The sequence below is a fragment of the Antrostomus carolinensis genome, unplaced genomic scaffold, assembly GCF_000700745.2.
Source record: "Antrostomus carolinensis isolate BGI_N321 unplaced genomic scaffold, ASM70074v2 scaffold36105, whole genome shotgun sequence".
Classification (NCBI taxonomy): domain Eukaryota; kingdom Metazoa; phylum Chordata; class Aves; order Caprimulgiformes; family Caprimulgidae; genus Antrostomus; species Antrostomus carolinensis.
In genome coordinates, this window is record NW_010314931.1 from 19,893 (window position 1) to 41,272 (window position 21,380).

The following is a 21,380-nucleotide window of genomic DNA, read 5'->3' on the forward strand; positions in this document are numbered from 1 at the left end:
AATGTATTTTAGTTGACACTTGACAAAGCCAGTGAAAGGTCCTACAGGAAGCATGTTGTTGCTGGGGAAGACAGCATGGACATCACTAGAACATCCCAAACATCACCTGCAGCTTCTGTACCACAAGGTGGCACTGAAGATTTATTCAGGGAATTGCAGCCTGCACAGTCTCTTACAGGCAATAAAATATGACATCTTCCACCTCCCGGAGGGAGGCAGAGGGAAAAATGGTGCTCTGGGGAATGCAAGAGGGAATCCTTCAGCTCACAGCAGCAGCTTGAGCCTTGCTGGGGTTGGCAGGGCAGGGAGCAGCCCACATGGAAGGCAGCACAAGAGATACCACTCTGTGAACCTTTCTCCTTTGAACTACCAGAAAAAATGGGCAGGCTACCATTCGCTCCTTGATAACGCCTCTGCAGCGGCATGTGGAAGAGGTAAGGAAACAAGCCATTTTCTTAAGTGCTATTCTGACGCATTTCCCAAGGATTTCTCTGTGGGCACTGCAGGCCTGGCGAGCTCTGGCTTCCTGCTATTGTTTAGGATGTTCCATTTTACTTTGAACCTTGAGCCTGGGCTTAGACCACAAAAATCATGTTTCAGAATCACAGAAGAGAACTTGCTGCACAGCCTACTGCTCTTCTGCAAGAACAGAGAACTCAAAGCTATTTTAATAGCTGCATGTGGTACAGCAGCCAGTCAGTGAAGCCCTGCAAAGGTTTGCTCAAGACTTGCTGATCAACCTGGTTACCATCATTAATACTAGTTCCACACAACTCCGCCATTAGATGATTGCCACCAGTTTGCAAGTATCTCATCTGTCCATGCTATTGTCAACAAGACAGCTCCCAGTTTGTATTAGCTATGCTAGTCAGTTGCCCCAGTGTCAGCAAAGCCAAGAAAAGCAAGTGTGAACTGCTTCTCATTCCAATTCTCTTCCCCCTACTAGAACAAATGTCTCAAAGCAATGCAAGAGAATAGGTACTTTACAGAAATGGTACATAGTTCAAGCATGACCTCTCTACACAGCTATAATCATTCATCTCTGACTTGACTCATAGTCCTACAGTGTGCTGAGTACTCTGCACACGTAGTATCCCAGTGCGATAAGGTTCAGATGAAAATGTGAACCACAGCCAGAGCAAAAGCCAATAGTTTTGATTTTTTTTCTGTTGGACCTGTGCTTACAAAGCCTTATTCCTCACACTCCTGGGATTATATGGGAAAGAGCTCCATATGCTCATGGGCACAAATCCAATAGCCAGTCTTCATTAGGAAAGAGCTCTACAACATTACAGGATCTAAACCCTCTCTATACCTCTTCTGCTGCCAAGTGTGTGGGACGCTGCACACAATGGAACTGAACATGAGGGCTGTGACAAAGGAGAAGAGAACCAGGTAGATGAGGCCTTCCACTCCATCATAGCAAAAGCCTGTCAAAGCCTGGACGTAATCCTGGAGAGAGAGAGAGAAATGAGCAGAGTTTCCTGATCACTAGAGAGTTAACATTGAGCTCTAATTCAAAAGTCCTTCCCTTGGACTACATTCTCTGAAACAACTTAAGAGATCATAGTCCCTTTTCCAGAGCATGTTTCTATTTTAGTGTCAGGTACCTCAAGTATTTTTTATAACTGATCTAACCCTTATTTCCCCTCACAAAACCCAGCTCAGATTTAGACATGGAAATATTTTCAACCCCACACAATAACAATATTAAAAAAAAAAAAAAATCTAAGGCAAAAATGCACACATCCAACTTAAGATAGCACATTTTTCATTAAGCCTCTCAGCTCCTTCACTATGTCCCACTGCCCAAGAACACAAGCATGGACTATCTGTTTCTCTGCCTTCAGAGATGTAGCTGAGGCAACAGTTAGGCCATGCTATACTGCAGCTGTAAGGCATTCCACGCAGAAGGCAACAAACTATGTGCTATGGAAGAAAAAAAAAGCCTGAAGGCCCTTGAAACCTTAGGGCTGCAGTTTGTAGATGTATAAAGGCTTGTTATGTTGATCTTTAAACAGAAAGCTAACTTGATCCAAATTCCCATTCTCCTTTCTGCTGGAGTTAGCCAGTAAGTTTTTGTAAACTGTTTTGGCACACCAGAGATCTGAAACTACAAAACAATCAGTACTCTAAAGGCTCTGCACCCTTTTTGTTCTTTCTTAGCTCAAGCCCAGTTACTGAGTACTCACCAAATGCAGACTTCGACAGTCTACTAAAGCTGTCAGTTGCTGCAAGTTGACCTCTGTCGAATTTAGAACCTCCTGGATCCGAGTAAGATACTCCTGTAAGCAACAAGCTAGCAATTACAGCAAGGAAATGGCTTAGCAGGAGCTGATCCTGGGCTTGTACAAGGGTAAGGGAAGACAGAAAGCACAGGGAGAGCAACTTTGAGGAGAGTTACCTTGGAGGTGGGGTGTTCTCTGCTCGCTGACCTCATGAGTTCCATAACATCATCCTGCATTTCCACCAGAGCCTTGTGACTTCCTGACAGCTTCTGCTCAACACAAAACATGCAATGCTTCAGCAATTCAAGCCAGAATGAATTAACAGAACTCCTGGGAAATAAGACTCAAATTCTACTCCCAACAACTGAAGCATCATCTCTATGAATGGTACAAGTCAAGGATGTCTCAACTGACATGGGCACAGCTGCAATAGGGTTAAGTTTGACTTTTAAGTTTGACTTTTACCAACCTGGAAGAAGTACAGACAGAAAGAAGAGGGAAAGGGAAGAACTAAAAGAAAAATAACAACACACACACATGCACAAAAGCCATACACACAGCTGGGGCTGGCTCCAGAGGGGAAGGAGAAAGAAAAGACATAAAGCACTCAAGTTCTCACCACAGAGCACAGCTGGATTTTTCTACTAAATCAGGTGGCTAAAAAAGACTTAATGTTAACATTAGAAGTTGTTTGTACTGAGGTCCAGCCTTCACATCCCATTAAAGAACACATGGGAATTTCACAGGCAATAGCATGTCAGAGAGTACACTGAGCAACCAGAAATGCAACAGATGGCAACGGTGCATCATACCACAGCCTGAAGTGTTCTTACCCCACCCTTTAAAAGAGAGGAAGACAAGACTTAAAAAATCCTAAATATAAATGGTGAAGCAGCTGGTGTCTGCCAAATGGTGGGTGGTGTGGGTTCATTCTGGCCTCTGATACATAAGATAAAATTTGGTATGGGCCCAGGTGCTGTTCCTCAACCCCCACACAAAAGAATAATGACTCACATTTATACTTCAGGATACAAACCCTTCAACATCTAAGGCATTTAAGAGGCGTATGTGAGAATCACTGCCTCACCCACAGAAGTGGTTGCATTTTGGGAGTGGAGTGTTGCTACTGTTTAACCCAAAAGAACCTACAAGAAGAGATTCAAAGCAGGAAGTAAGTAGTTTCCCACCCTGGCATTAATGGTGGGTGCTCTGACTCCACATTGCTGCCCTTTGAAGAGTATCGTGTAAACAGAGGTACCATGAACAAAGTCATGGTCCTTACTACATCAAACACGGGCCCCTCTAAGAGGGCATCCTGGACATAAAACTGAAGGTGATGAAGGTGGAAAAAGTTGCTCACTAAATCACAATACTACCTCTTGCACAGCTGGAAAGTAGCTACCAAAGCTTTACCAACAGGTGGAGTGCTCCCTAAAGCTAACAGCTTGCTGCATGCTGGCATCAAAAGCTTTAACCTGTACCCTGCAGGATGCTGAGAAGGGGTGAAGGGAGCTAGGATGCTTACACTCACCTGCTGGAAAGGGTTGGGGTATCCAGCACTACAGGTAATGTAATAGCGGAGAGTATCTACAAAACAAAAGAAGAGAAAGTCATGCTAAGATACATTTTTCCAGCTTTGCAGTATTTTAGGACTGCCACGAGGGAGGTGTTAAGTTCTGAAAGCAATACACAAAATGAAAATGCAATACAAATGGAATCACTTCCCTCCCTCCGTGTAGGATTACAGTGTGTGGATGGCACTAGAGAAAGGGATGTAGCTGCCTTTGGAGACAAAAGAAAGATTTGGGGGGTTTTGTTTTGGTTTTTTGTTGGTTTTTTTTGCTTAACAGTGAAAGGCAATGGAGCTGCCCCACTTAAACACTTTGATGAAACATCCAGAAAGTTTTATTCAGAAGTCAGCACTATCCACAGGTATCAGTCTAGGATAAATCCAACTGTTTAATTTCTGCAATTTCCGAGTGTCACAATACCATTCTACGGTCACTGAAAGCAACCACAGACTGCTGCCTTAGGGCACTGAGCAAAGAGACAACTCAACTCGCAGCCAATTCAGTTCACCAGCCAGGTCACTACACAGCCACAAAAGATTAGCACAGGAAAAGCAGTAGTGGTGATATAAATACAGGTTGCTATCAAAAATACCTGCAGAAGCACATGATTGGGCCAAAGACACTGCAAATACACATCCCTGTGCTACTACACAAAGTTGAATGTTCCACTTTGTAAGTGTGCAAGTTCAAGTGCTTAAAAAAAACAAAAGGGGGGGGTAAGACCTCTTCACAACTGGGGATTCTATCACACTCAAGGAGAGACTGGTTTTAGGCAGTGTTCTGTGGAAGAACATAAGAAAGCCTTCCTAATTCAAGAAAATAATAATTTTCAGTAGTATTTCCTAAAAATGGCATATCACTTTGAAAGCAAGTAAAGAAATGGATGGAAAACAACAAGTTCTTGTCTTTCTGACATGCATTAGGGATGAACAAGTAAATAGTAGTCTGTTTTCTGATGGATGTCATTTGCATGCAATTAGATTTTAATTAGATGCTTTAATTAGACTTTAACTAGAAGAGTGTATGTCATTTGTTTTGCATCCTTCTTTTGATTTATGCAAAAAAATATTATTTTTGGTATTGAATCAATACTGCAGAGTTGATCAGGAAAGAAAGCTTTAGGATACCAGCAACATATCACCTGTTCAAGGAACCTCAGATTAGTTTCTGGTAACATCCCAAAAGTTGGTCTTCATACTGCATAGCTCTATCAGCAATCATAGTACAGCACAGACGTACTTGTAAACTTCCAGAGAAGACTGCTAAAGTGCTCTGCTAGCAGCATCACCCTTTTCCAGGCTTGAAGATAGAGTTTTACTTTTCCTTATTCAGATGTGTATGAAACCACTTTGGTGCCCTCATGAACCTTCCATAACACTACAACTGCCAGCATATACGAGTTACAAGTATCAGGCCTTCCCCTGCCATTCTTAATAATGCTATAGAGGGAGGGAGCTCTGAAGGACTTTATCATCCAAATAACTTGAGATTATTTCTCAAACATTTACAGTTCCTGTTCAGATGCATCAGCTCAGCAAAATCAAGGATGAAGTCATCTCGGTAAAGTAGACAAAAGCCCCCAAACACACATGCACTCTGCATTTCATAGAATCATAGAACGGTTTGGGTTGGAAGGGACCTCAAAGCTTGTCCAGTTCCAACCCCCCTGCCATCAGCAGGGACACCTTCCACTAGATCAGGTTGCTCAAAGCCTCATCCAACCTGGCCTTCAACACTTCCAGGGAGGAGCAGCCACAGCTTCTCTGGGCAACCTAGGCCAATGTCTCACCACCCTCACAGTGAAGAATTTCTTCCTAATATCTAATCTAAACCTCCCCTCTTTCAGCTTAAAGCCTTTTCCCCTTGTTCTATCATTAACTGCCCTTATAAAAAGTCCCTCCCCACTAGCATCCTTTTCTCCATTCCTTTTAATCTTCCATCTGTGACCTTCCATAACGCATATTCCAGGCTGTAAAGGTCTTCTAACCAGTCCCAACTCAGAAATCAGTAAAAGGCACAACTACAAGTGAGCGGAGCCATGAAGGAAGCAGACCTGACCGTATCCCGACTCTGTCATGCTTCCCATAAATACTGAATGCACCTTTTGGCAAGGCAACACACTGGAGACCAAGTGATACAACACAGACTGCCAGCTCCTGCACACTGGCAATGAAACCTGACAGCTGTTATTTATAATTCATTAGCCTACTCTGGGGCAGCTTCTGCCAGCTGCTCCATCTCCCCCCCCCACACCCCAACCCTCTCTCTAAGATGACTCGAGCCTCTAAAAAGCAATTAGCAAAATCCAGGCAGAGAGGAAGGCAGTAAGAACTGCTGTATGTGCCTCACTTTGGGCAGACCATGCAAACGACTGGCCACAGCTACAGAGCCAAAGAAAGGGCTGCTCCTCCCAGGCTCGTAAATCACACTCAATGGCTATGGAAAAATGGATTAAAACACACCTGCGCTGAGAGAACAGCATCGCTAGAGCAATCCACAGCATCACACATGGTGACCTAAAGGAGCTGTGATCTTGTCACCTATTTATTTTAAAACAACAAACCACTAAAAGTTTTTCTTAGCCTCCCACAGTTGATGTATCAAGTTTACATCACCTTTGTAGGAGCATTAAGCTGCATGACATACCACTAATACATAGCTCCAGAAACGCTTCTTCAGGGCCTTCTGGATCATCCCTGGTGGGCAGATTACAGATGAGAGTTCCTGATATCATCATAGTTTGCAGCTTGTAAGCCCAGGATAAAGATTGCTGGTTACAAGTGAAGCGAAAAGCAGTACAGTGAAATAAGTGCTCCCCTTGCTTCACCCTGGAAGGCAGGATCAACAAGGCTTCACTGTGGTAGTGCTGGCTCTACAGCTGACAAGCGTGACACTCCGTACATAAAACGTGCTTTCCAAAATGGCAAAGCCAGCAGGAGCAGCTTTCCTCTGCACTGAACCCAGTGTGTTAATAGTTTTGGTTCTTTGAAACTAAAGCTACAATAGGCAATGCCTTAAAGTGATCCTGTGCTGCTGCAGAGCCTGGAAATTAAAAGGAGCATGACCTCTGCCTCCACACCACCAGGATGGGAAAGAGGAAAAAGCAGGAGGCACCTTCACCAAGTTTTAAATCTGGTGGAGGCAATCCTGCACAACACCAAATCTCACATTTCTGTCCAGAAAACAGCTCTACTCACCCATCATTTGCACTTTGCTAACAGCTCCAGGCAATTTCTTTCTATAATTATCTTTCCGATGCATTTTCCTCTCAAGGAAAAATCCTGAAGGTTGGATCTGATTTTTGAAGCTGGCCTGTAGGCAATCTAGTTTATAGGAGAAGGGTTAGGCAGGGTCACATTTGCAGCTGCCTATGCCTGCTGTTGCTAGCAGCAATCCTCCTGACCCACTCTCTTGGTGCACAGGCAGTGTGGGAACAGAAGGCAAGGAAGGGAACTACCCAAAATGCTTTATTTTTGCAAAGTCTGTTTTTCCTAGAAAGGAAAGTAGAACTGCCTACTAAAGACAGCTTCAGCTGCTAGAACTGCTTATTACTTCTGCAACCATGGAGACTTACTATTCACTTCAAAGCCCAGCTGAAATGCAAAAATGGTATTATGCACCCACCAAAAGGCAGCGGGAAGATCTGTAGGGCAAAGAAGCAATCAGAAAAAAAGATCCTAGTTTAAAAAAAAAAAAATCCCTACACCTAGACCAGCTTTTCCCAGACCTTCTTCATCTCTGCTTCAGCGTTCTCCAAGCAGCTTACATTTTACATATACACCCAGATGAGACTCTCTCTTGTGGGTTCAATCATCAGAAAAAGTTGAAATATATCACCTGTGATGTCAAAGGAAGATGACCCTTTGGACAGATTTTCTTGCCCAGGTAACATGTTCTCCACCAGGAGTTTTGTTTCCCTAAGGCAACAGTCTGACAGCAAAGGGAGATATCTGCATAACATTTATATTTCTTTCATATATGCTACTCTTGTACTGGTGAAATCAGTCATTGTGAGCCTTCAGCAAAGAGCTCGTAGCCATCCCACATGACCTAAAGCTTTTGGTTAATTAGGAGTCCACCAAAACCGGGCAGGAGAACACAGCTTCTCAACACCAACATCAGCTCAGCAGGATCCTTGAGGGTGCTTCTTTGGGCAAACTCTTTTCTGCAGTGCCTGCTGAGCTCAAGTAATAACTGTGCAACCACCACATGCCCCACGTGAGGTTCTGTCCCAACCTCACTTCTAGAGAGGAAAAGGAAGCAGTGGTGGTGTCAGTCCTCTGGCTCATTCAGCTCTGGGCTTCTAAGACGAGAGTGAATCAGTGAGAGGCCACTTAGGAGTCTGAGTGCAACAAGAATGCTCATTGCTTATATCTGAGTCTCAGCATCCAGCCTGGCCAACTTGGCTGGACTGGAGGTAAAAGGTTCCATTAACCATCCCCTGAGGTTTGCAGTTCCTTCAGATGAAGCAAATATCTGTTCACCACACATTTACAGTAAGAGAAGCTGGAGAAAGCTCTTCCTGTTGTTTAGACAGCTTGTGCCCATTTATTTAATTTTAGGCAATAAGTCATCTGATAATAACATAATATCAATGAAAAAGAATGAGTCTAGAAGATGGCCTCCTGCTTTGAAAAGAAACAACTTGGCTGCAAGTCTTTTTACGAGCAGCAAGAGTCTATTATACAGCCACTGTTCAACTCCACTGGCTTTATCTCAATTAATGAATGCTGGGTGAGTTAGGCACATGTATCAGCCTCTTCTGCAAAATTATTTAAATCTCTTCTTCTCCAGGAAACCTGCATTAAGGATCCCTGGCACCCATTTCTCCTTTTTTTAATGCAGCACATTTTATCTACAAAACAAGGACATCTCCTCTCCAGCTAAAAACATGACAACAATAATAATGCACTTAATCAGATTATTCTCAGCGCCATTAATTCTATTTAGATTTGCAAACAGCAATTAATACACAAACAGGAATGTTATCATACTAGTTGCCCAATATCTAACACGGTTATTTTTCTGTGAAAACTCCTATAACCACCACCAACAAAAAAGCATTGAAAATATGCAAACCTAGATGACTCAGTCCTAATCTGAATGCCAGAGCATAGGGCTGGGAATATTAAAACACATTATATTTAAAAACAACTTAAAATAGTGATTAAAGGGGAAAATTGACCCAGCCCTACAAAGCCTCTTAAGATTACTTGTTGTTTCTTATATTAAAAATAGATGGCAGAACCTAGCCCAGTATACCATACCCCAGCACTGGCCAAAAGCAGACACCTAGGCAAGACTGAAAACACGAGTCTCAGCCCAACTTCAGCTCAAGTGATTCCCAAGGTTCTTCCATGGACTACCTGAGCCACTCCATCCACTCACACCCTTTCCTGACCTGAAAAAACACATGGTCAGATACATGCTAGTGAAACCAGCTGGAGTAACCTTAAAGTGTTTTGGCCTCATCTGTCTATTCTGATGTTAATGTTGGAGCATCACCCACAGAGCAGAGGCGGCAAACCAGGGAGTGTGAAGAATCTGTGCACTAGAACTGGGAGCCTTCAAACAGGGCAGCTTCCTCAGACAAAACAGCATCGATGCTGGCTCCCAGCTGCCTGCCCTGTCTCCTTGAACCCCTCGTTCTTGTTGTATATATGGCTCAACTGATCACAAAGCATCTGCTACATTTTATAGCCAAGCATATTAAGGGATACCAACACTTATTTCAGACTTTTAAAAATGTTTCTAAGAAGCCATTATTGGGATTACAGTGTAACTGAGCAGGGCCACACTGCAGTCCTTGTGTTGTGATTTTCCTTCCTGCTCAGGTGCCCAGGATGGTCCCAACATTGGGGATCAAGATCTATTTCTGTAGCTTCGTGATCATAAACTCTGACACAGCAGTGAAAATCCACAGAACATTCAATCATCTCCCAACCAGCTGCCTAGCGTGATGGCAGACTCAGAAGCTAGACTGATTTCCTTCTGAAAAAAAGGAAAAGATGCTCACGAACCCTCAACGGCTGCCTAACAGCAGGGAGCTGACACACCAGCAACCCACGGAAGGGGCCACCCTTCCAACTCAAGCCTGTGACAACACCTGCTCTTCCTCCTCTTCAGCATTTCGCTTAAACCCATTCACTGTTATTTATGGAGCCTTAACAACTGTTATAGCTGGCGGTGCTGCCAGAACAGAGCCTGATTTCACCCGGGGGAGCTGACTGTCCCTGCCAGGGGAAGCAGGAGGAGGGACAGGAATGTCAGTCCTGCACTCACCGTTAGCCTCTAAATGAATGATACTGACTAACAAAAAACTGCAGGAGCCGAGCAGACAAGGATGAGTGAAATGGAGGAGCAGCACAAAGGGGCATTTCTTCAGCCTCCCAGGGTCAATCTAATTGTTACCAAACATGCTCCAGAGCTGATCTGGGTTACCAAATTATTACAGCACACAGCTGGTATTAGCATCAGATATTTCCTCTTGGCCTCACTGACTCATTTGCCTTCTTGAATAACTAGGAGACTAGCTTGGTACCTAAAGCCACATCTTTGCTGCCTTTACAGCCAAGAGAGGATTTGAATCTTGTGTGGTGTTAAACACTCATTCTCTTCCCTTATTGCATTTCTTTGTTACAAAGACAGCTGCCTGGCTATATCCTCTCCTTCCCAGGAAATCAATAAATAAGGCATTCCAAAAAATAAGCTGTAGGGTGGTAATATCAACCTGTACATACTCTTTTATACCACATTCTGCCTCCAGACATAAACATTTCTTATTGAATCCAATCCCTGCATTTTCTGCCATAGCTACATACCTAATTTCCTGGCAGTTGCACAGTAAGAGGTAGCATGTGATTCAGTGCACAGCCATACACGAGACCTTCTGTACACAAGGTAAGGATTCTCTCATTCCACTAAATAACAACTAGGAAAATCACAAGTGGCTTCTTTTGCAAATGAATGTCATTGCTTATTTGTGTTTTATCATACACAGAACTATACAGAGGAACTATCAGGGGAGGGAAGGTAGGAGAAAAGAAAAGTTAACTTTGTCATCTAAGCAGCAAACTCAGTCCTGAAAAATATTTTCCTTTCTAGCATTTATGGTGTCTCTGCTGGCAGATGCTCAATCACTTTTTGTTAAGCCACAGTTCTGAAAGCCACTTTTGCCCCCTCCAAGGTCCAAATTGGAGGCACTCCTCATTTCACCAACCACTTCAGTCTAAATTAGAAGCGACAAACCCAAAACTCATCAGTGCTTCAGCTGGATGCCACTGTGATGCAGGCATACTGCTTTAAATGGAACAGGATAAACAAAGTAGTTAAAATATTGCATTTATAATGGAAAGGGAAATTCATACTTATCTTTGTGGCTGTTTCCATCCATTTACCCTTTAAATTAGCTTTAAAGAGATGCCTATTTATAGCCACCATTAAGAGAAAGAGTGATGCATATTTGCTGATAACAGTTATAAGTATTCTAGATTCAGGAATACAGACCCAAGAACAAGTTTTTAAAATGACAACTCAAACTGCACACTGCTATTGCCACAGTTCCATCACTTAGCGGGGAGAACAAGATTCAAGAGTGCTACATTTAAAGGAAAATAATCCAGGGACTTCTGTTGCATTTTATCAGTCAATTCCACCCATGGGCCAAGACAGCAGAAAGGTTCTGAGGGCTCTTCTGACAAAGAAAAGCAGACACATGCACTTCTGACCAGGGTATAAATGCTTTTCTAGGAAGAACGTTGGTTTTCCAGAGCTCCACACGCATCTGCTTTTCCCATTGCGTGTAAGCTTCTCTATTCCAAACAATGCCTTAAATTCTCAGCCACTGCCACGCTCCTAAGTGACAGCTGGAGCCACAGTACCCCGTGCCAAAGCCAGTCCCAGCACTTACCAGCACTAAGCACTGCATTCTCTTCAACCACTTGGGAGACATAAGCATCAGGGTTAATACAGAAGTCACTGGAGCCCTAGATAGATGTGAGACAAAAGGGAAGAGGGAATATCAAAGAACACCAGTATCAAAGAGCAGTTGAGCCAGGTTAACATCAGGGAACCCTCTACAATCAGGGTGTTTCAGATGCTGAAGTCTCTCATCGTCATCCCCACTAGCCCCGATTTACACAACCACAGCAGTTGCTGGAGCACTAGCTAGCACACCATACCACGGAGGACAGAGGAACTCTGTACTTTTCATAGATGCAAATTGCTAGGACAGCTACTTAGAACAAGATGCGCGATAAAACAGGCACAGCATAACATTAATCTCCTGTCAGATAAACCTGCAGCAAAGGGTGAATGGGACTTGGATCAGAGCCACTTACCACAGCGACAGCCAACTCCAGACCCAAGGATCCCCAGCTGACAATCAGGGCAAACACCCCAAGCAAGCACACCCTGTGGGAGACAGACAGATGGCAGATGTAGAAGCTCTGACTTCAAGCAGATTTTTCACAAGATGTATTATTTGGAGTCCAAAGCAATTGCCAAAACCAAGAAACCATATCAACCACTGTTATCTTCAGATAAACCAACCCATTTTATATGTTGTGGACAGCAGCAACCAGAGAAGTTTATGTCCAGCAGCTCGTTCCCACACTACCTGGCCCTGGGGCTGCAGAGGAAGGAAGGAGGGTGGAAACAAAGCCTTACCCTGCTTCTAGCAGGGAAGCCAAAGGCACAAAGACAAAGGGGTGGCAGATTGAGAGTTGGATAACTACAATCCCATCACTTCCACTATTTCCATTCTAGACTTTACTTTCCAAGTCCAAAGATATTAAAAGAAAAATGTCACATAAAACAAACACAAAAACATACTGATCCAAAATTGGACAAATCCCTCCTGTTTCTAGAATAAATGAGATCGCCAGATGTAAGCACTGCACAGCTACAGATGGTTGGAGAGAACACTCAGCCCCTGTTAGGACACCCAAGTTTGGTTCCAAGCTGTGTGCACCTGAACAGCACCTAAGCATCCCACAGAGCCCCAGAAGAGAGAGGGTCACCTGCAGGCAAAAAGTTCAGAGCAACAATGTGCCTACCACAGCCACACGAGTGCTTCTCTGCACAGATGTAAAAGTTTTGTTCTGACATCTGGACCTCATTACCGAGAGAAATAGTGGGAAGCGCCTGCTATCAGGCAGCCAAGGCAGAGGGATAACAGAGCAGTGGCCTCAGTGACATTCAGTGAGCACACACTGGTGGAAAAGGTTTTTGCACTTCCCCAACCAGCACATTAGCTCTTCACCTCTGCTGTCAGTATGAGTGCTAGAGATATGTAGGCAAAAGTCCTCCTCAACTCCCTCAGGTAGGGGGATGCAGACTAATAAGCAGCTTCATTTTATGTATCCTTGTCTTCAAAGTAAAGGGACACTGGCTTGCTCTCTCAGGGATGCTTTTTCCTTCTGGCTTTGAAACACAAGTAGGTTCTTCCCACCCACTCTCTGAAGAAAACAAAACAAAAACCTGTTCATAACCAAGATATGCTTTATTCAAACCTAGTGCAAGCATCTCAGAGGAAGGGATGCATCTCTCTTCTGATACATTTGTCTCATTGAAGACTAGAGCCTTAAAAAAAGAAAACTATGTGCCTACACTTAAAAAAAAATTCTATCCCTCAGTTTACCAACTTATTTTAATGCCAAGCAATCCCCACTCTGAATGGATCTTCGTCTCATCTTGCAGAAGTAATGGACCTTCACCAGACTGACCTCTGTGCAGCACTCTGGAATAAGATGGCTAAAGATATTATAATTCTTTTTCCAAATGAATGCACAAATCATCAGCCATGGATCAGCAAGGTTCTGTGGTTTTATGACATAAGGACAACACAACTTGTGCCTCCAGCTGAGTATGGAAATCAATTCAGCAAGACACATTTGTTGTTTTACTTTAAATGAAGATGACTGGGTCAGTAACTGATTGCTTGGCTAAATGATCTAAAACTGGCATTTCACCATCTTGCTTGGCTATGATACACTTTCTTCTTTATGCCCTGTGCTCCCTTTGGGGAATGCCTTAATATGAACTTCTGGCAAACAGGGAATGAAATTCTAATTTAAACTCTGGGGTTACCATCTGTGCATACACTTGGACTTTTGTCTGTATAACCTGCCAGGTATGAAGTCATCTGGCAAATAATAAATCTGAATATGCATTCCAATTATTAATGGCATCACCATGTACGAGGATAAACTCTTGGCCATGTCAGTTGTCAAACTGTCACTGTGTTCACGATGCTGGTATCTTTGCCAAATGTGCCAAGCTAAACCAAGCTACAAGATAGGGAGAGAAATATTTTTTTCTTGTAATGGGGCCTGAGTATGGCAGCATTTGTGGTGCTTTTTAGAAATAGACACACATTAATACTGCAGTACCATGGCAACAATACTCCTCCTCATGACTGTACAAACCACTGCTTGTTCTCAGTTTAACATTTCTTCATGTGTGACAGCCAAAGGTAAATAAGAGCAGATCGTGACACAAAAGGCATGCTACCAGGTTGTGTAGACAGATGCAATACTTATCATGGATTAACAAGTGCCTTCACAACTGTACAGAATTAAAGGGAGATTTTTAAAGCCTGTAAATTTAAGTGAGGATGTTCACATTACCATCTCCCAGCAAACAGAGACTACCAATGCTACCCAGCAAAAGGCAGACCACTCAGATGAGTTCCTTGTCTTTACAAAAGCAATGGATATCAGTGCCATCGCATTTTATAGCTCAAGAACAGTCCTGTGAACATCTCTCATGTAGCCCTCATCCCATCCACAGAGCTACACTCTATAAAGTTTCTCTACATTGAGATGAAAATTTAAGCTATTCTGTCTCAGAAGTCCTTGAAATCAACTGACAAGAGTCTAGAGGTTTAAACCAGGTGAACTTCCTTATGTACTGTGCCTGGGTCAGGACTTACCCCATAAGAATGGCCCTGGAGTTTCTAATGAGCCCAAAGAGCACCAGCAAACAAATCAGGACATGGAACAGGAGCAGGCCCAGGTATCCCAGCCACCTGCAGCAAAAAAGAACCCAACACATAGTCTGCAAAGAAACATTGGTGTATAAAAGGCACGGATCAAGGAGTTAGTGTGACCCATGGGAAAAATGTAGCCCTTCTTTTCTTCAATGAAAAGCCACCACTAATGATTAATCTTCTGAGAGCTCTGGATATTTGCTGACTCTGGAGTTGAGGCAGATAAAAGCATTTCCAGAACACACCCAGCATACACAGCTCTTGAGAAATAAGACTGCTAATCTTGTTCTAGTGTAAAGTTATAGGCAACTGGACACCACCAGGTGAAGAAGAGGCACTGCAGCTTCTTGAACTTCCTAGACTTATGTTAGAGAATGCTTCAGTTACTTATTCCACGTGTGTGGATAGAGGTTTTCTTTTGTAAATACAGTTGATGCAATGTTTTGTTAAATATGTTTAATAAAAAGGAATGTTAGGATGTGGTGTAAACTTACAGAACTAGTCCAGATTGTGACTCTAGTTAATGTCATACAACTACAACACGCTTATTAGGACACAACGGAAGTAATCTCTGTGGTTACTTTTTCCCCCAGTGTTAGCTACAGATTTTGTACATTGAGAATAAGTTTCCCTTCGGCTGGTAATAAACACAGTTAAGAAAAACATTGTTGTCATGCATTTTGATTTAAACTGAATGCAATTTTGCTGTAAAAAATGAATCAGCTGGGTGGGCCAGGTGCATCTGCAGTTAATACATAGAGCCTTTGGCTCAGCCATCCCAAACACACACATCATTGTTGCAAAACAGGCCAGAACAGATGTTACAACCTCTACACTACAGCATGCTACACACCTGTACCAGTCATAGAGGTCAATCTGAATTGCCAGCTCCTCCAGAGACAGCTCTTCATTCTTCCAAAAGGGGATCTCAGTTGTTTGCCTGACCAGATCATCCAAGAGACCTTGCAGTTTCTGGATAACATGCAGGTAGTCTGTCTGCTTCGTGAACATCTCCTCCAGGACAAGCAAGTTTGGTTCCACTGTTTGGTTCAGGGCCACTGCAGTATCTAGTACCTATAGTATGGGGAATAAAAAGTGGGGCAGGGGGAAGAAAAAAGAGAAAAATGTAATTGAAGTACAGGAAGTCAAGGAAGTAAGAGAGGATTCATCCTTACTAGCAAGTAACCAACAGCTTCCAGATTACTAGTTCTCTGTCTTAAGAGGCTCAGACTGCTTACCCTTCAAAGGCAACTTATAAGCACATATAAAGTAGATTGCAAGTAGCCCGATGATGGCATCTCAGCTGAGCCTTTAACACATGTACACTGCAGAATGATACCACAAAATTAGAGGTAGCACAGCAACAACTGATTGTACCAAAATAATACATTTCACTAAGAGACTTGTCTGCTTTGGCCTGCCGCCTCTTCTGGGTGCGGAAGACAGCTGATCAGAAGCTGTTTTTAAATCTAGCAAAGAGAAGACTTCATTTAACAAGCTGTGCTTCCTTCGATATTTTTAGAAGAGCTGAAGAAAGCATTGCTCTGTTAATGGGAATTTTAGCATATCTCTAAGCCTAGAGACTAACAAAAAATAGGAAGAGATACAGGCACAGCCAGATTCAAGAGAAGAGATGCTGAGCAAGTCTGCTCATTCCCACACTCCCCATTTGCTAGCACATCTCCCCTAGTGCTTACCCGGTCCTGGACACCTGCCACGGTGCGGTTTGCGTGGCGTAGCGAGTATGTCAGCCGGTGGATGCCGTCACTGGTCTCTCCATTCCCGTAGAAGCCGACAGCAATTCCAGCACTGCAGAGAAAGAAAGCAAGGAAAAGGTAGAGTTAAAGCTAAAAGGCAAGCTATATAATGCACAGCTTACCACTACAGCACCCTTTGTAGTCACATCAGCAGTTCCCACAGAAAGGGAAGCCACGTGCCTCCCATAAGGTAGCTGGGGTAGTCATGCTCCTCAGCAACCACTAAAAAAAATTCACCTGTAAACATTCACCCATGTTTTCCATGCAGCCACCAATTCTCTGTATAGCACTCATACGATTGACAGTGGAACACCATTCCTTCTCAATATGTATATTTCATTTATGGTACAATAATGAAAATCTGATACAGAACTGCTAGAGAGTTCAGATCTAGTCATGGGCAACTAGAAATCCAGCCAGTCAAGTGGCTCTCCAGTGGCTCCTGCAACAGCTACCATTGCTATGTCAGGAGACACATGCCTTCTCTGGACGTGAAATACAGATTGTTTCGTTATGTTTTTAAAACCAGGACATAGTGAGCTTGCATTGACTACTTGCCCACGGTGATGGCTCCTCTAGATTCATTTTCCATGCCGTCTTCTCGACACTTCGAAACCTCTATGTACATCATCTATCTTGATTTATCTTCCCATTAGAAGAATGTGTCACACTGATTTAGAGTACTGGGAAGGAAGACTTAATAACTTACTGGGACAAAAGGCTTATTTATTTTTAAAGCAAGTGAATTTCAAGCTTGCAGACACAATTCAACTCCAGCTGCTTAGCAAATTACCACCTATCAGCTGATTTGCCATAACTGTCCACACATATCAGTCTGCCCCAATTATGAAGTAAACCATATTAGCTTAAGCTGCACTTAAAGGAGGAAGATCCTGTAAACGAATTGCAACCAGGAGATTATCTCATGCAAGTCAGCAATATTTCTTCTATTAAGACATCACTGCAGGAACTCACAGCTCTTCTTCCCAAGCCATTTTTCCTAATAATAGAGGAGGAAAGAACCTGTGAAAGGGTCACACAACTGAACTCAGGGCAAACAAATGTTACCGAGATACAAATTTCCTATTCTTGTGTCATATTTAGCTTCAGAGCACCAAGGATCTTTTCTGGGAAGGTTCTCAAGACACCAAGGTTGTGTTTGTGGTAGTAGAAAGGTGCAAATCTAGAGTTATTCTTTATGAAACATTTAGTTCCTTCACAACAACTTTGTGCTTGGTTTATAGCACTGCCCTAAAAGAGCTGGTCTGAAGAAGGAATAAAAGAGAAAGGAAACAAGCCAAACAGCAGCTTTCAGAACAAGTAGGTGTAGTGCCTTTGTTTAACAGGAAGGGTCACTAGAGCACGTTAGGCATTCCTCACCATCTGACTGGGAAATGAACCCAAGCAGGCAGGCCAGAGTGGGCTCTGTCTAGATAACAGACCCTTGCACAGATTTGCTCTGGCACACACGTCAATCTGCAGTCCAAATGACTGTTTCTGCTCTTGCTCCTCTCCTGCAGGAAAGCAACATCCATCCCTCCTTTCCTGGGCTCCTGCACTTCAGAAAGAGTGAACACAACAATGTAGTTCAGCTGGTTGCATTTCTCCTTTCCCCTCATAGATACAAGAAATGGAAGCAAAGATCACGCACTGGAAGTGGAACCACTATGAAAAATCTGTGTCAGCCCCATGCTTTTTCCAACTACTGAATATCCATAAATTATAGAGAACTTGGTCTATAAAAGCCTCAGCTGAAGAGTCTTCCAGGGACAGCAGGCAGCCTGCATTATAAACAGAAAGAGAGGCAGCAGGTATGAAACTCTAAATACTTAGTGTTAATACAAGAATCAGCCTCTTTCTTCATGAACACCATTCCTCCAACATTTTCCTAATGCAAATGATGCTGATAATTAAAGAGAGAAAAGCCCTCTGCATTCCCCACTGGTTGCAGCTACTATCAGAGCTTGATAACGCATGCCTAGGATGCCCAGGGATAAAAAAGACACACACCCCCCTCCTCCTGAGCTAGTGAGAATACAGATCCAGAGCTATGCCCAGGATAAGGCAACTCAGCATCCCATCACAGCAATTAAACCTCTGTCTTGAATTTTCCCTTGTCTTATCAGAGCAAACAAATTCAGATAGACCCTTTCACTCTCCTGAGCAGTAAAAAACTTTAACAATTGTTTCTACTATAGACACCAAATAAATTCCAGAACATTCTTGGTGTTGAATATGCAGATCTGACCTCTTTAATTAGTGAGCAATTTTTATTCAGCCTGTTACAGCTACTAGAAGCCTATTCTTTCAAAGGCTTGGTAAGTGCCCAAAACCTGCTGCTTGGCTCTCAGTATTCCCAGCACAGTAGCACTGTTTTGATGGAAAAGACTCAGAAACAGCACTCTGAAGTAGCAGCAGTCATCTTGTCCTTAAAGATGCAGCACTGCCAGGTACATTAGCTAGTTTACTCAAAGCTATCATTTATGAAGTGCTAGCAACTCCAGGCAAGTGACTTGAAACTCGTTATCCTATTCAAGGCAGAACTACCCCAGCAGCCATCCATAGGCTTCCAGTCCAGCCCTGTCTGAACCACAGCTTCAACCACCCTTAACCTCTCCTGAAAGAGAACACTAGAGCAACAAGAATTGGCATAAAAGACATTTAATTCCAGTAACAAACTCCTCTAGACATGCGTATCACACGTGCACTGGAAGCTATGCATAAAGCATTAATTATTCCATTACTGCCCAGCAAAAGCCAGCTCTGCATTCACACCCTGCGCTAGCAAGAGCTGCTCACACAGCCACTCCTTCTCCTAGGAGTGAGCTGTAGAGCTTTGTGGCAGTGCCCCCTTCTATCACACTAGAGAGGGCAGGAAACCATCCCCGAAGCCCAGGCAGCTGCCCCCAGCCTGGCCCCACGCTGGGACTGAGGAGGGGACAGAGCTGAAGGGTGGGGGAACTGCCAGAGAGGGAAGAAAACTGTTGCTGTTTAGTTTTCTATTTGCATTTGGCTTCATCTAAATCCAACAGTTGTTTCAAATCCCTGCCTACACACACTGGTGTAAGTTGCTATTGTTTAAAGCAGATTTAAGGATTTGCACTAGTTTTAAACTACCTTTTATTTGATTAAAGGGAAACAGAGGAGTTCCTTCTATTTAAGCACATTCTTTTAAGGTAAAAATATATCATTTCATCTTAACCCAACAGTGCAAAGTCCTTGAGGTCAGGACAAATCATATGGCTTCTTGCACAAATCCTGGGAGGCTCTGAAGCCTGAGATACAGCAGATCCATCTCCCATTACAGGATGACAAAATCATCTCCCAATGGGGAAGCCTGCATTTCCGTCATGCAGCATGGATACAAGAACAGCATTCCTGAATGACACAGCTTTTTTCCACCCTAGCACCCTCTGGAAGATACTCCAACACATTTTTAACACTTCTATAGGAAAGTCATATTCACTTCTGCTATTCTTGTTTGTCACACTCCCCTCCCCAGCGCACAAACACCGCTCTCCTCCTGAATCCACACCATCCCATCCTCATTTCCTCCTCCCAAACCTACCTTTGTCAGTCTCCTGTTGCTTCCCCCATCTCTCCTCTGCCTTCCTTCTCACTCCTATATTTTAATAAAAATCTTAAAATACAATCTTCCAAGCTCTTACAGGTCATTTTAAAAGTTGCTCCTGCTGTTCAATGCTGCATTTAAAAAACCACTTGGCTACTCAGTCATTTTGATAAGTTTTAGGAAACCCACTTATGTTAAGTCAAAAAAAGCCACTGCACTCCTGAGATTAACACTTTCATCACTGGCACACACCCACAGAAACACACTAGAGAGAGACAGTACACTCTATCAGCTCTTTGGAGAGTTATATAACATGAGACAGAAGAGCAGCATGCCATGATTTTTGTGTATTCTGACAGATACAACAGTATAATTTAAAGTACTGCAGGTTGTGTACACACACTTCAACATCACTTTTCAGCAAGACTCAAGAAATTCAAGTCTGGAGCAATGCTTTCCTGTTCTTTGTATGCAAGAGTCACATGGGCACAGGACGTCCCTTGATAAAAGAACCAAAAAAAGAAAAAAATCAAGTGTATTTCTGAATTAACTTGCAATGTGATCTGGAAAAAATGTTTTCTGAATTACACAAGGTATACGTGAACAGGAGAGCATTAATGTGATACAGAGAACACAGACATGCCTTCTGGTGGAGAGAGCCTCCCGTTGTAATACCCAATGCACACACAGTGAAAACCCCTCTGGGCACCCAGTCACCAGTCTGAAGAGATGAACACTATCCATTCACATCACATCCTTAGAAATGAATAATCTAACTACACCAAGTCATCTCTAATTACAGGAACTTCATAAGGAGAGCCCTTTTTAGACTTCATGTTCTCAGGAGGAATGTTAATTTGTCTGTCTAATTACCACCTTGCTCTTTCGCACCAAGGGAAAGCGCTATTACTGACACTTGAGAAAGCAAGTTTTCACCATCTATTTGTACCAATTTCTTTCAGGTATCCTCTCCACGAAGCTTCCTACCCATCTTCAGAGCTGAGCTCCCTTCTGGAAGAGTTAGGGTCACCTAACTGGTGGATGAGATGATTTATAAAACAACTCCCCATGCACATAAACCAATTGAAATTGGTAAGGACTAGAAATGACCCAAGTATTCAAGGAATAGTCTAGGCAAATCATTCCTGCAGCTTTGTGGCTAGAGCAACTGGGAAGACTCATTAGAGAGACTTTTTGTTGGAGAGTTCCTGTTAACCAGTTATGCCTTCCTGCTGGCTCAGCATTATCCCTTTTGTTCAGCAG

General features: G+C 43.1%; 1 protein-coding gene across 1 annotated transcript in view; it reads right to left on the bottom strand.

Moving 5' to 3' along the window:
- The window catches only part of LOC104524818 (protein tweety homolog 3), a gene marked incomplete at its 5' end in the record, with an annotated part of 33,815 nt that overhangs the window by 9,692 nt on the left and 2,743 nt on the right, over positions 1–21,380 (bottom strand). The window contains 9 exon segments of the mRNA XM_010167809.1: positions 1,316–1,452; positions 2,193–2,285; positions 2,405–2,497; positions 3,760–3,815; positions 11,709–11,784; positions 12,139–12,211; positions 14,733–14,828; positions 15,643–15,863; positions 16,487–16,598. Of these exon segments, the coding sequence (XP_010166111.1) occupies positions 1,316–1,452; positions 2,193–2,285; positions 2,405–2,497; positions 3,760–3,815; positions 11,709–11,784; positions 12,139–12,211; positions 14,733–14,828; positions 15,643–15,863; positions 16,487–16,598 (957 nt within the window).